Genomic DNA, 12703 nt, shown 5'->3' with positions numbered 1-12703 from the left:
TGTTAAGAGATAGAACATTATTTTCATTTCTTGCATTATCCCAGGATATAAATTGAACCCAAATGGTTGTCTCGAATACTGCGGACAAATGAAGTCCACTTTCCTGTCATTGATGCAGTCAATACTGAAAATTGTCGAATGTTGCCAACGGACAATCCAGGTACACAGACTAAGTCTCATTCTTAGCACATTCCATAACGACTTAGTTTACCTTAACCGATCAATTTGTCTGGCAGTTATATTAATTTCAACTACCGGTATGTGAAAAAGAAAACTTGTGAATTGTTCTATGATCCTGGGACATACACATGTATAGTATTTGTGTCAGATGATATAATTAAACAATATGTATTATATAGTTACTAGTGGCTTGTGCAGCAAATGCTGAAAACTAAGTTCATTAGACGTTCAAATAAACATTTTTCTGATTTATTTTCAATGAAGAATACCAGACATTCTGAAAGTCATTTGCTTCCATAACAATGAAAGATACTCCCACTGAATGTTTCTTTATGACAAATACTTTTTCTTGAACCTATACACCTTCAGTTCTTGATTTTGAACGCGAAAACGCAAGTAACAATGTCAGGACGATCATTGTGGATTGTAGGTGGAAGTTTAAAAAACTGTCAGGTTTCCTATGCTTTCGAACAATAGACATAGCATCTTGGTATAGCTACTGCATTTTTCGTGAACTACCTTGAAATTTAATGATCGGAAGACTATAAAATCTTGTAGGCCTCTTATTTTATCAGTAACTAATACCTTTTGGTCTTTCCTTAGGAACTGTAATTTTTGCGCTCTCTCGAGCCAATACTGAAGAGAATCACGTATATAAATATCTACAGCACACCACCATTAAATATATGAAAAAGACCCAATCCCATTTGATTAATAACTATAAAAATATTTGATTTTAATAACAATATTATTATCTTATTACAAAAACAACTCTTGTCAAAATTGCTATTTTTAGGAGAACAATAAAAATAAATAGAACAACACATGTCAGCTGTTTCCGTACAACTGGTGTTTATCCTTGTGGCTATTGCACCTGACACGTGTCATTTTTGGAGTCTATAAACATTTGAAATACCGGTAGTAGCAAATGTGTCCTTAACTCAATTCCATTAAAAATGACTAGGGCTGTTTTTGTAATAATCTCTTCATATTAAATTTTTAATGCAAGCCCACTTATATGAAGGGTTCAGAGCCATAGTGGGCCAAGCGCCATATATTAAAAAAGGAGAAAACAATTATTGTTAAAATTAAGTGAATACCATAACTTAACGAAACATATAGCAAGAAGTTAAAGTATGCTATGCATATTAAAACTAAATGATATGTCAATATTCATTAAATCGTGGTATTCACGTAACTTTAACCTTTCCTTTCTCCGTTTTTTAATAAAATGGTGCTTGGCCCAGTATGGCTCTGAACCCTTTATATATTAACGCCTAACATTGAGTTTAAATCCTATAGGCCTATAGTTCCCATGTTATATTCAAGTACCTACATTGTTAGAGTAATTTATCAATAAGTCTACCTAGAACTCTCATTACATACACGCTGGTTCGAGCCCTCAAGAGGAATGAACTACTCTAAGTGTCTCAGAAGTAGACAGTTATCGATACTGTACAGACATAAGAATCAATTTCAATATAGTCATTCCTTTTCATCACAGTTCACAACAGCCTGTAAGTTCTGATTTTAATTATTGATAATAAAACTGTCACCTTTACTTTTTAACTTTGCCCTAGAGTACGTCATTAGGAAAGTCCAGGATAACAGAGAGGTTTGGAATTGAACAGGTTACATCAGCTGCTCGTCTATGCGGATGACGTGAATATGTTAGGAGAAAATCGACAAACGATTAAGGAAAATACGGGAATTTTACTTGAAGCAAGTAAAGAAGTAGGTTTGGAAGTAAATCCCGAAAAGACAAAGTATATGATTATGTCTCGTGACGAGAATATTGTACGAAATGGAAATATAAAAATAGGAAATTTATCCTTTGAAGAAGTGGAAAAATTCAAATACCTGGGAGCAACAGTAACAAATATAAATGATACTCGGGAGGAAATTAAACACAGAATAAGTATAGTAAATGCCTGTTGTTATTCGGTTGAGAAGCTTTTTTATCTGTTGTCAAAAAATCTTAAAATTAGAATTCATAAAACAGTTATATTACAGGTTGTTCAATCCAGTAATCCAGTAATGACGTCACAGTAACTGTTCCGAATCGAACTGCTCCGTTCCCAGTCCTATTCAAAACAATCTGAGTTCTGATTTTAATTATTAATAATGAAACTGGTTTCAAGCAGCAAATTCAGAAGACTTACAATCATCATTCAAAATGCGTGTGCATTGTCTCCACTAAGAATGTTCGTACGTCTGTTTCAGGTGGCTGGGAACACGCCTCAACACCAGGACCACTGGTTCGTACTCATTCCAGAACGCTTTCTTTTATCTTCAGTGGGGAGATGACCCCAGTATTGCTAGTTCCGTGGATACAACTGAAATTGGGCTTGTGACACTGAGGAAGACTCGTCGTCGCAGCAAACTACACCCTCACAAACAACGCTCCAAGTATCTGTGTCGTCCTGAGTACGTGGTAGAGGCCGGCAACCATTTCATCTGGGAATTCGTTCCAGGCCACGGAACACTCAATGTGCCCCCGGATGCAGCGATTCTGCACCACTACCGAGTGTGTGAATTTGGTGGCAATGACTGCATCAAGACCGCATCTGTTGTAGATCGAACGGCATATCGCTATAGAGAGAGGCTGGTGGATCGTGTCAAGTCGAAATGGCATGACCTCAAAGTGAAGTGCAACTTGCCAGACCTTCCATATCCCCCAACTGTATCCTCAACCATTCCATCAGTGAACAATAACACGAAATCAAAACATCAATCTCAGAAAACAGTGGAGAAACAAAGCTAGCAATAGTGACGCGTCTGAATTCGAAAAGGGCCGTAAAATAACCAGTCATCACAGAGAAAGACATCAACTTCGCTTTGAAAGCAATAGTGCAGAACTGTGGCATGAAGCAACACATGCTGCTCAGCGGTTCTGGCCACAGAAAATCGGTAACAGGGACAATTCGCCACAGATAGATAATTTGTCACAAATAGACAATTTGCCACAGATAGACAATTTGCCACACAGTCCATTATCCAAAAATAGGACCGTAACAATTTATTTAAATGTGAATTAGTGGCAAATATGATAACTTTCACGTTGGCCTCCGGTTCAAAATACAACCACCTTCCTCCTTGTACGATCTTAGTGTATCTCTCGGCTATAACGTTCAGTTCGTCAAAATTCCTTGGTGCAGGTGGTAGGTGCAGCTTCCTGGCACGGCGCACAGTTTTTTTAATAGATGGTTTCTTCGGTAGATTCACATTGGCTTCGCTTGCAATACGCTGTAACTCATTTTGAATAATGGCAGACGTTGGTTCTCGGGAAGTCCCCGCCCTTGCCTTCATGTTCTCTACACATTCCTTTGCCTTAATCCTTCCCCAGTCTGCAGAATGATTCTTGTGTTCAGACGGTTCTTTGACGACACTGCTTCCATCTTCTGATAACGTGACTGTTGCATTACACCGCCACGCATGTCACAGCGCCAAACAACTCCATTCTTATTTTCTCTAAGTCTCGTGTACATGTAGCCAAGCTATATTAATTTGTCAGAGCCTCTTTCTGATTTTGTGAAGCGAATTTCTTCCGCCATAGTTTCAATTTAGTTTACAGCTTCTAGATTTGTCTTGTGTTACCATAGACATATATTATAAATTGTTGCGAATTTGAGTATTGCCTTGAATTTTAATGTGTGGCAAATTGTCTTTGATACGAATTTCAATTATGTGGCGAGTTGCCTCTGTGGCCAGTTGTCCCCAACCCGCTACACAGTCACAGATTTCTCAATTTTTGACTAGGGATTTTGGTTAAGCACCGTTAGAATAAGGAAGGATCAATACAAGCACTTACCAGAAATGTATATGTACAATACACAGTTATAAAACTGGGATCATGTCTATTTATAAGCGTAGAAATCACCAACTCAATCACTGACAACCAATGGAGACAACAGAAAAGACACGAGTAAAATCCTAGTAGGACGCAGTGGCGCAGACTGACTTCAAGGACAGTACTATCTCACCTTACAGTGTTTTAACAATGATATTAACAAAGCTTGAATTATTAAGTAATACAAGCAATGTTCTGCTATATACCAATAGGCTAATATGAAATAATAATATATATAACACCTCAGAAAATTTAATTTCGGCAAGAACTCCATTCTTCTCTTTTGTGCTAACTTCTGTATCACATCTGCACATAAGCGTTTCTCCTGAACATTATTTTCATATAAATAATGGATTAAATGGCGAACTTACTCGTGTTAATTATGTAAGCATGTGCGGCTTACAGCTGTTTCGGTGTTACTTGACACCATCCTCAGAGCCTACTAGATCTCGGCGCTATCTCAACTTCGCTGCCTGTTGTGTGGGTGCGTTCGTGTGATGAAGAGTTGTGTCAATTAGTGTGTGTGTGTGTTCTGAAATTGATCTGTGTGTTGCGACTTTGATTAGGGTGTGTTTTAGTGTGTCTGTATATTTCATATTGTTCTAGTGTGTTGAGTTTTTGGTTTTTGGGTTGTATGTGTAGGATTTCCATGTCTGTATTTATGTTACTGTATGTGTGGTTAGCATTAGTTATGTGTTCGGCATATGTAGATGTATCGTGTCCTCTGGGTATTGCTTTACACAACACAAACATGCTGCATTCAGGACAATGGTACACAGATTACTCAACATACTCATGAGCCAACAACACTACAATGAAGAAGTGAACACAATCAAATACATAGCACAAGAAAATGGTTACAACCCAAACATAATAGGCAACATCATAAGGAAGACAAAACAAAAACTCAACAAACACAAAAACATACAAAACACAACACAAACACAAGAACACAAGAAATACATCACACTAACATACGAAAACAAAAACATACACACGACCGCATCCTCATTCAGAAAACAGAAATACAACATAGCATACAGAACAGAAAACACACTACTAAGACATCTCAACACACAAACACAAACAAATAAATACAACCACAGGCGTATACAAACTCACATACAATAGATGCAACAGTTTCTACATTGCACAGACACGCAGATCATTCCAAACTCGATACAAAGAACACATTAAAGCAATAACCAGAGGACACAATACATCTACATATGCCGAACACATAACTAATGCTAACCACACATACAGTAACATGAATACAGACATGGAAATCCTACACATACAACCCAAAAACCAAAAACTCAACACACTAGAACAATATGAAATATACAGACATACTAAAACACACCCTAATCAAATTCTCAACTCACAGATCAATTTCAGAACACACTCACTATTTGACACAACTCTTCATCACACGAACGCACCCATACAACAGGCAGCGAAGTTGAGATAGCGCCGAGATCTAGTAGGCTCTGAGGATGGTGTCAAGTAACACCGAAACAGCTGTAAGCCGCACATGCTTACATAATTAACACGAGTAAGATCGCCATTTAATCAATTATTTATATTCAAGTGTTAAAAGTAGTGTACGAAATATTCAACATGGATTATTTTCATATCTCAAGAGATGGTTTTCTCTACATACAAAACAATTTCCTAAGCTGGACTTGTTCTTGTACGTATCTGAATTAAGTCTAAATTATCTTCACGACAGATAACATTTCAACATTTGCAGTTGTCAATGGACATTTAGTTGGGTGATTGGTAATGTCACCAGATATGAAGACCTAGACCTTCCTGAATTCTGCAAGTATAACAGTGTGAAGAAATCCATGTGTTCTGTCTGGAAACCTGTACGATGGAATTCTTCAACCCCTATGATGGGATAATAGGCAAAGGTGATGATGAGTAGAATTGAATATTTATCGTGGGCAAGAAATGGCCTGCAAATTTCTCTCTCAGAACTAGGATTCTTCTTTTACGTGCCGTAAATATACAATATCGACCTCTCAACTTTATTCTCCTTGCAAATGGAGACCGAATTTTAACCCCAACTTATAACGTAAGAATGATAACCGTTAGACCACCAACGAAATTGTAATATTAATTCTCCCAGATCCTTTCACTAAACACAAAATTACTAGCTTTTTGTAATAAGTCCTATCATAATCTACTTCCTTTTCTTATCCAAGAAGTGAATAAAACAGCTTTAGGCCTATCGGTACTTCATTTCTAAGGCGAACTGTAACAAACTTCGAAGCCTATGGACGATTCTTTAAGTTCTCACATTAGAATTTTAATATAACCTTTCACAAAATATAATAAAATTGCTTAAATCTAATCAGGACACAAATTTAAGATATTTCAATGGGTCAGACTGGAATTTTATTTCAAATACTGCATTCAAGAATTCCGTTACAAGTACACTGATATTTGGATTCGATCAAAATCAGTTCTATGTAGCCTACTTCTGGTATTTGCTCAAATTCTTCACTTTGTTTAGTGTGATTTATATTTCCTGTGTATAATACATCAAAATCGTCATATAAAATGTTCTTCAAGTATCGTAAAATAACTGTATTGCTCCAGTGATAAATGCACATGCATTTATTTCGAACTGTCATTGTCAAAGCGCCAACTGGAAAAGAGGACTGATGATGGAAATATATTAAATTATATCATGTATGGATTAACTAAGCATTGTTCATTTATGGAGTTGCTTTACAACAGGCCTGCAGAACTGTAGCTCCTGAGAGCACTGCTATACCCCCCTTTCTTACCTCACCCACCTTTTCTACCAGCGCGGTCATGACGTTCTAGTTACGCTCGGCTGCATTAACATTCATTCGCGGCGGCAGGTATACAATACGCTATCAAGAATTACAAATGAACAGATAATAAAATCCTTAGAAACATACCTTTAGAAAGTAAGAGAAAAATGAATGAGGGAAATAAATAAATTAAAAGACATATAAAAAAAAATTTAAATGTATGTGTGCTAATAATGTAAGAAGGTCTACTTATGGGTATCGTCCTATTACTAGTAAAGCCGATTAAATCCACTTTTTGTGTAAAATAAGTTAAGTGCAGTCCCCGACTTGTCTTTCCGTGCTCTGTATTCTACTAAAATGAAATAAGTCCGAAATGTTGCTTGCAGGCAACAAACCAATCACTTTATTTGAAGAATTTATTATGATTTTTCATGCATTAATAAAGTTTTAATTCCTGTTTTTACTAAACTTGTATTACAGGTCTTAACTGGTTTTACTAATAATAGGACGATAAATAAATTGTACGTTGATAAGTGAGTGATAGCTATATGACCGGGTGTCAATGCTGTCATTCAACATTGTGACGCACTCCAGCCAAATAAATGTATGTATATATATATATATATATATATATATATATATATATAAGTAAGAAATTAAGTAAGTAAATAAATACGTAAATAAATAAATAAATAAGTAAAAAATGAATAAGTAAAGAAGTAAATAAATACATAAGTAATAAGTAAATAAATAAGTAAATAAGTAAATAAATATATAAATAAATAATTAAGTAAATAAGTAGGCCTAAATAAGTAAATAAGTAAGTAAATAAGAAAATAAGTAAGTAAATAAGTAAACAAACATACAAATAATACGCGTACTGCAGTTCAAAGAGAACTGGAACATGGCAAAATCTAAACCCGTGAAGGAATACTACTTCCAAAGGAAATAGTAATACGATTATTTTGTTGTTGAAGACGAAAGAATTGCTTGTTTACTGTGTCCCATCCAATTTATTTCCACTCGTCATTTCAATATTAAACTACATTTCAACAAAGCCCATATTAAGAATTATGGAATGCACAAACTTTCGGGTAAGTTCATTATTACGAACTGTATATTGATTATTTATTTATATAGGCCTACTGTAAATCGTTGTGTTCATTTTGAATTGAAATAAATAGTGACTTTCAAGATTCATTACTTAAATGCTATAAATTTATGTTTCCATAGGTGATGATAGGAGGAAAGTCTTCGAAAATCTAAAACAGCTTAAGTGCAAAGAAATCTCAAAGAAAATACCGACAGGAAATCCAGCATAATTGTAAACCTTGAAACGAGATAACGCATTACGAAAACAATGAATTTATTACAATCCTTTTTTAAAATTACATGCCACCACTGATGGACCTTTGACGACAATAGAAGGTAAATAACTCTACGCGGAAGTCGATCATCCCCAATAGAAGTGGAGTGAGGCTGACGTCATATTTCCCCTACTTACGAGTTCTGCAGGCCTGCTTTACAACATGAGGGGTAACTCTGCACCACTTTAGAAAATAAGTTATGACTATCTGTGATGAGGAAATAGTGTGTTATACATAAAAATTTATAACTTCACACACCAAAGGACATATGAAAATATGTTTTGTGAAGAATTTACTGATTCTTTTAATCATCTATACTGCTTGTACTTGAGTTAATTGATATTCTAAGAAAAGGCAGCTGTCTTTAAAGTGAGAATTAATTTTTACCTACATCCCACTAGAATAATTTTAAGATAAATACGTTGTGCCTTTTGTTTGTAAATTACATAACAATTAAGCTAGAACTTAAAATTTGTTTTTTACATGACTGATTACTTCTGGGATACGCTGAACCATGGCGAGAAGTACCCCATGTGGTCCAAAGTAACCTCTCTATTTAATTATAGTATAACTTTATTTTCATAATGCTGAAATTATATTAATGATGATTGATTTTTTATTGTCAACACAAAATTGAAAAGAAAATACTTTTTGTGTTCTTTTCACTTCAGATGCCACGACATTACACTAGAACCTCCAGGATGTAAGATACTATGTTAATTACACAGAAGGTGAAATAGCTCGTTTATATGTAGTAAACTTATTCAAAGTCAAACTGTAGTTATTTTATAATTACCTCGAAGAATTACGAAATATTAATTTAAAAATAAATATGTGTTGCTATCACGTAAGCCAGGATGTTCTATAAATGAGGACGAATTATGTTTTTGAAATGCATAATGGTAATTTGTGGTTTTCATTTTTACATTTATTGAGCGAGATCTATGAAAATATTATCAGGAATTATCTTGCAAACAAAGAAAGAATTATGAAGGAGTTCAAGGGTAACAATTACCCTGGATGCAACTGAATAAAATATTTCAAGAAGCGCAATCCAGAATTATCCGCTAGGTTCGCTTCAAACATAAAAATACCCATGCCGCTGGTGAAGAACATATTGGAAACTATGAGTTGTCTTTCAAAATGTCCATCTACCAGTACACAAATTCAATGGAACAAATTTCCAGTACTATGCGAGGCGTTTGTGTCTTTTAACCGTGTGGAAACATCCAAGCTACATATCAGCTCTGTCATCAAAGGAGGATAATTCTATCCCTTACCAAAAGATGTTATGTATTTCAGTTTAATAAACTCCTTGTTTTTATATTTATGCAAATATATTTCTTCAGCTAATTGTTAAACATTTTTATAAAAATATTTTTATCTATGACAATGACTTGAGTTGCAGAATTAATGAACTGAATACTTATGTGCCGAAAGATAACATTCTAGCCTATCCTCTGCTAGAGAAGCTAAAGAAAATATTTTATTAATGGTGCAAAGTATCCTTACCCTACGGAGATAAATTGCACCAATAATTGAAAATAAATTAAACATAAGGTAATAATTAATCAGATACTTTAATTTCACAGAAATTTCGGTTCGAGTTTACCTACTATACATAAAATTACGAATCTATCAAGCAAAATAGTATTTAGTTAAAATTGATCAGCTTCTTGACAGAATCCTTAAAATTTAGCATATGCAAAGTACTCCCATGTGCTGATAGCTTCTCTTTACAAAAAACAACTCCAAGGAGTGGCGGGAAACATGTCTGTAATTATGTTCAATGGTCTAGTTACAGCCCTTGAATAGTGTTCACACCGTCAAAACAACAGCTTCCCAGTACTACTTTAGTTTCTCGAAAAAAAAGAAAAAAAAAAAAAAGTGAGCCACATGGGTTTGTTCCGGTGAGTATAGTGGTCACAGAATACACGGACTATTTTGCTGGCCAGTCTTATAGCATGGTGCGTCGTCATGCGAATTCTTATTCTTCGCCAAAATCTGAAGACCAAATACACACCCAGACAAAGCAGCTCATCCAGAAAGTATGCACTATAAATTTATTTTAAAAAATCTGTTTCATCTGCAATGTTGGTGGCATGTTAGAATTCGGTCTGAACTGATATAAATGAATCGCAAAAACCGTTCTAGAAGTTTGCTTTTTTTAGCTACATTTTGTATAACTGTCGACAACACTAGTCAACAGCCATTTTGTAACCTAAACGAAAACATGTGACCTTACATTTTTTACGTTAAATTCGAATACATCGCTAAACGTCTCTATCGGAATCTGTTTTTGAGTTACAAGCTATACAGGGTGTTTCTGAGGTGGTGTTACAAGCTTTCAGGGATGATGGCGAAGGGCACATGTATCAATTTGAGATCAGGAACCCTGGTCCGGAAATGACCGAGTCGAAAGTTACAAGCAAAAATAATTCTGTGGAAATTAAATAATTTTATTCCTCTGTACACCTTATTTATGTGTATTTATCTGTACATCTTACACATACTGTATTCATCTGACGTTGTTTACGTTGTCTACTTACAGTATTCCATTCAATGCGCCGTCTGAGAGATGGGGACAGGAAACTACACTAAAGAAATGCAGATAGCGTAATGTGTAACGGACATGGTCGGTCCTGATATGCACGTCTGTAGACAGCAGTGTATGTGTACAAGTTGCAGTGTCCAGTCGATCAGTCCTAGTGAAATGGAGGAGTACACGAGAGCGGAATAAGCAGATCTGATTTTCGAATACGGATGAGCCAATGGGAACAGTAGACAAGCTCATAGATTGTATCGGTACAAGTACCCACGTAGGAGACATCCGGCCCATATCATTTTTCCACGACTGTTCCAAAAGTTAAGGGAAGGAGGGCAGGTGGTGCCAAATTACAATTCCATTTCCACACAACTATTTTTTCTTATAATTTTCGACTCAGTCATTTCCGGACCATGGTTCCTTATATCAAATTGATACATGTGCCCTTCGCCATCATCCCTGAAAGTTTGTAACACCACCTCGGAAACACCCTGTATATGAGTGAAAAAATAACAAAAATCAGACATTTTCGTTCACGTTACTTACGGCCGTGTGCACCATTTCGATCACCTAGCCCGTTTATCAGCAATCATGGAAACATGGTTAATTCGTGACAGTGATCAAGTTACAAATGCGGTGCACCGACATTTTCCCTCTATCAACTCAGTACCGTCAGCTGACGGTACGCTCGCTTGAGAAGAATCATCTGAGCGCTAGGTTACCGCGTATAAAACAGCGAACGAACGCACTCTGTCAATTATCGCTTCGTTTTTGTTTGTCGGACTGCTTTCAAACATCCTCACAGTTTTCAAATAACAAGTTTCAATAATCATGGAAGAAAAAAAGAAAATAGCACCGAACTTCTCACAGTTCGAAGTGGGAATTCCTTTAGAACTCGTCAGCAAGAATGCGTCCATATTACAGATTAAAAGTACTGATTGAAGTTCTCTAAGAGAAAAGCAGGCTACCTGATTGGATTTAACCTCACAATTCACATGAGTTATAAGTGTTTACATAATTCTACATAATTTGTAACGTGATTTATACAGTGGTTATTTCATATTATTGATAATAATTGGGAAAATTTCAGTATACGGATACCTCACTGACAATTATCTTGAAATAGGCTACTACTAAAAAGAGCAGATTTGTATGTGTTTGTCGAATGCTCCATCATCTTGCTTACGAAAAGACACATTTCAGTGTCAATTTATTTGGGAAAATTTCAGTATACGGATAACTCACTGACAATTATCTTGAAATAGGCTACTAAAAAGAGCAGATTTGTATGTGTCTGTCGAATGCTCATCATCTTGCTTACAAAAAGACATATTTCAGTGCCAATAATTATTTCAGTATACGGATACCTCGCTAACAATTATTTAAAAAAAAAAAAAAAAAAAGCAATTCGTCTGTGTATGTCGAATACGCATCATCATGCATACGAAAAGGAAGTTCTTAGTGCCAATTTATTTTGTGTGCACAAGGTTGGAATTTTGGAGTAAGAGGGAAAGGAAGGTATCCGTGTAATTTCTCTTAATTCAAGCGTAAATAGCCTAATTGTCCAAAACGTCATGTAGGTCCTAATAGTTTCAAACGGCAAATCTATAGCTAATAAGTGATAATCTCGCATTCTACAAAATGGTCATTTAGTTTTGCTATATTATTACCGGCATAGAATAACTACTTTATTATTATGTTAACAAAATTGGACAATTAGGCCTAAATATTTTGTCCTTAAGTAAAGTCCCGATCTTCCAAAGCAGAAACATGTATAAAACATTAATCTATTTTGAGAAAAAAGAACATTTTTATTATTCATCTACAATCTTACTCTTTCTACAATAACACCATTTCTGTTATTTCCGCAGTGATTTGCGTGTTCAAGATACATCATTTCATCTTCAATTCCATCAAGTACGTCAAATCGTGACGCCATTTTGGTTTTCTCGACTTGACCATGTTCAAT

The 12703-nt window shown here is 35.4% G+C and overlaps 1 protein-coding gene across 4 annotated transcripts in view; it reads left to right on the top strand.

Annotated features, from left to right (window-relative positions):
• The window catches only part of LOC138710424 (uncharacterized), a 314477-nt gene extending 304933 nt beyond the window's left edge, over positions 1–9544 (top strand). For all 4 annotated transcript variants that reach the window (XM_069841311.1, XM_069841314.1, XM_069841313.1 and 1 more), the window contains one exon: positions 2404–9544. In XM_069841311.1, coding sequence (XP_069697412.1) covers positions 2404–2944 — 541 coding nt within the window. In that variant the 3' untranslated portion in view covers positions 2945–9544. The remainder of the gene's footprint in view (positions 1–2403) is intronic.
• Positions 9545–12703: the final 3159 nt, after the last annotated feature.

This window comes from Periplaneta americana, chromosome 12 (assembly GCF_040183065.1).
Source record: "Periplaneta americana isolate PAMFEO1 chromosome 12, P.americana_PAMFEO1_priV1, whole genome shotgun sequence".
NCBI classification, from domain to species: Eukaryota; Metazoa; Arthropoda; class Insecta; order Blattodea; family Blattidae; genus Periplaneta; species Periplaneta americana.
Note: the sequence above shows the minus strand (reverse complement) of the source record. Positions and strands in the feature narration are given on the sequence as shown.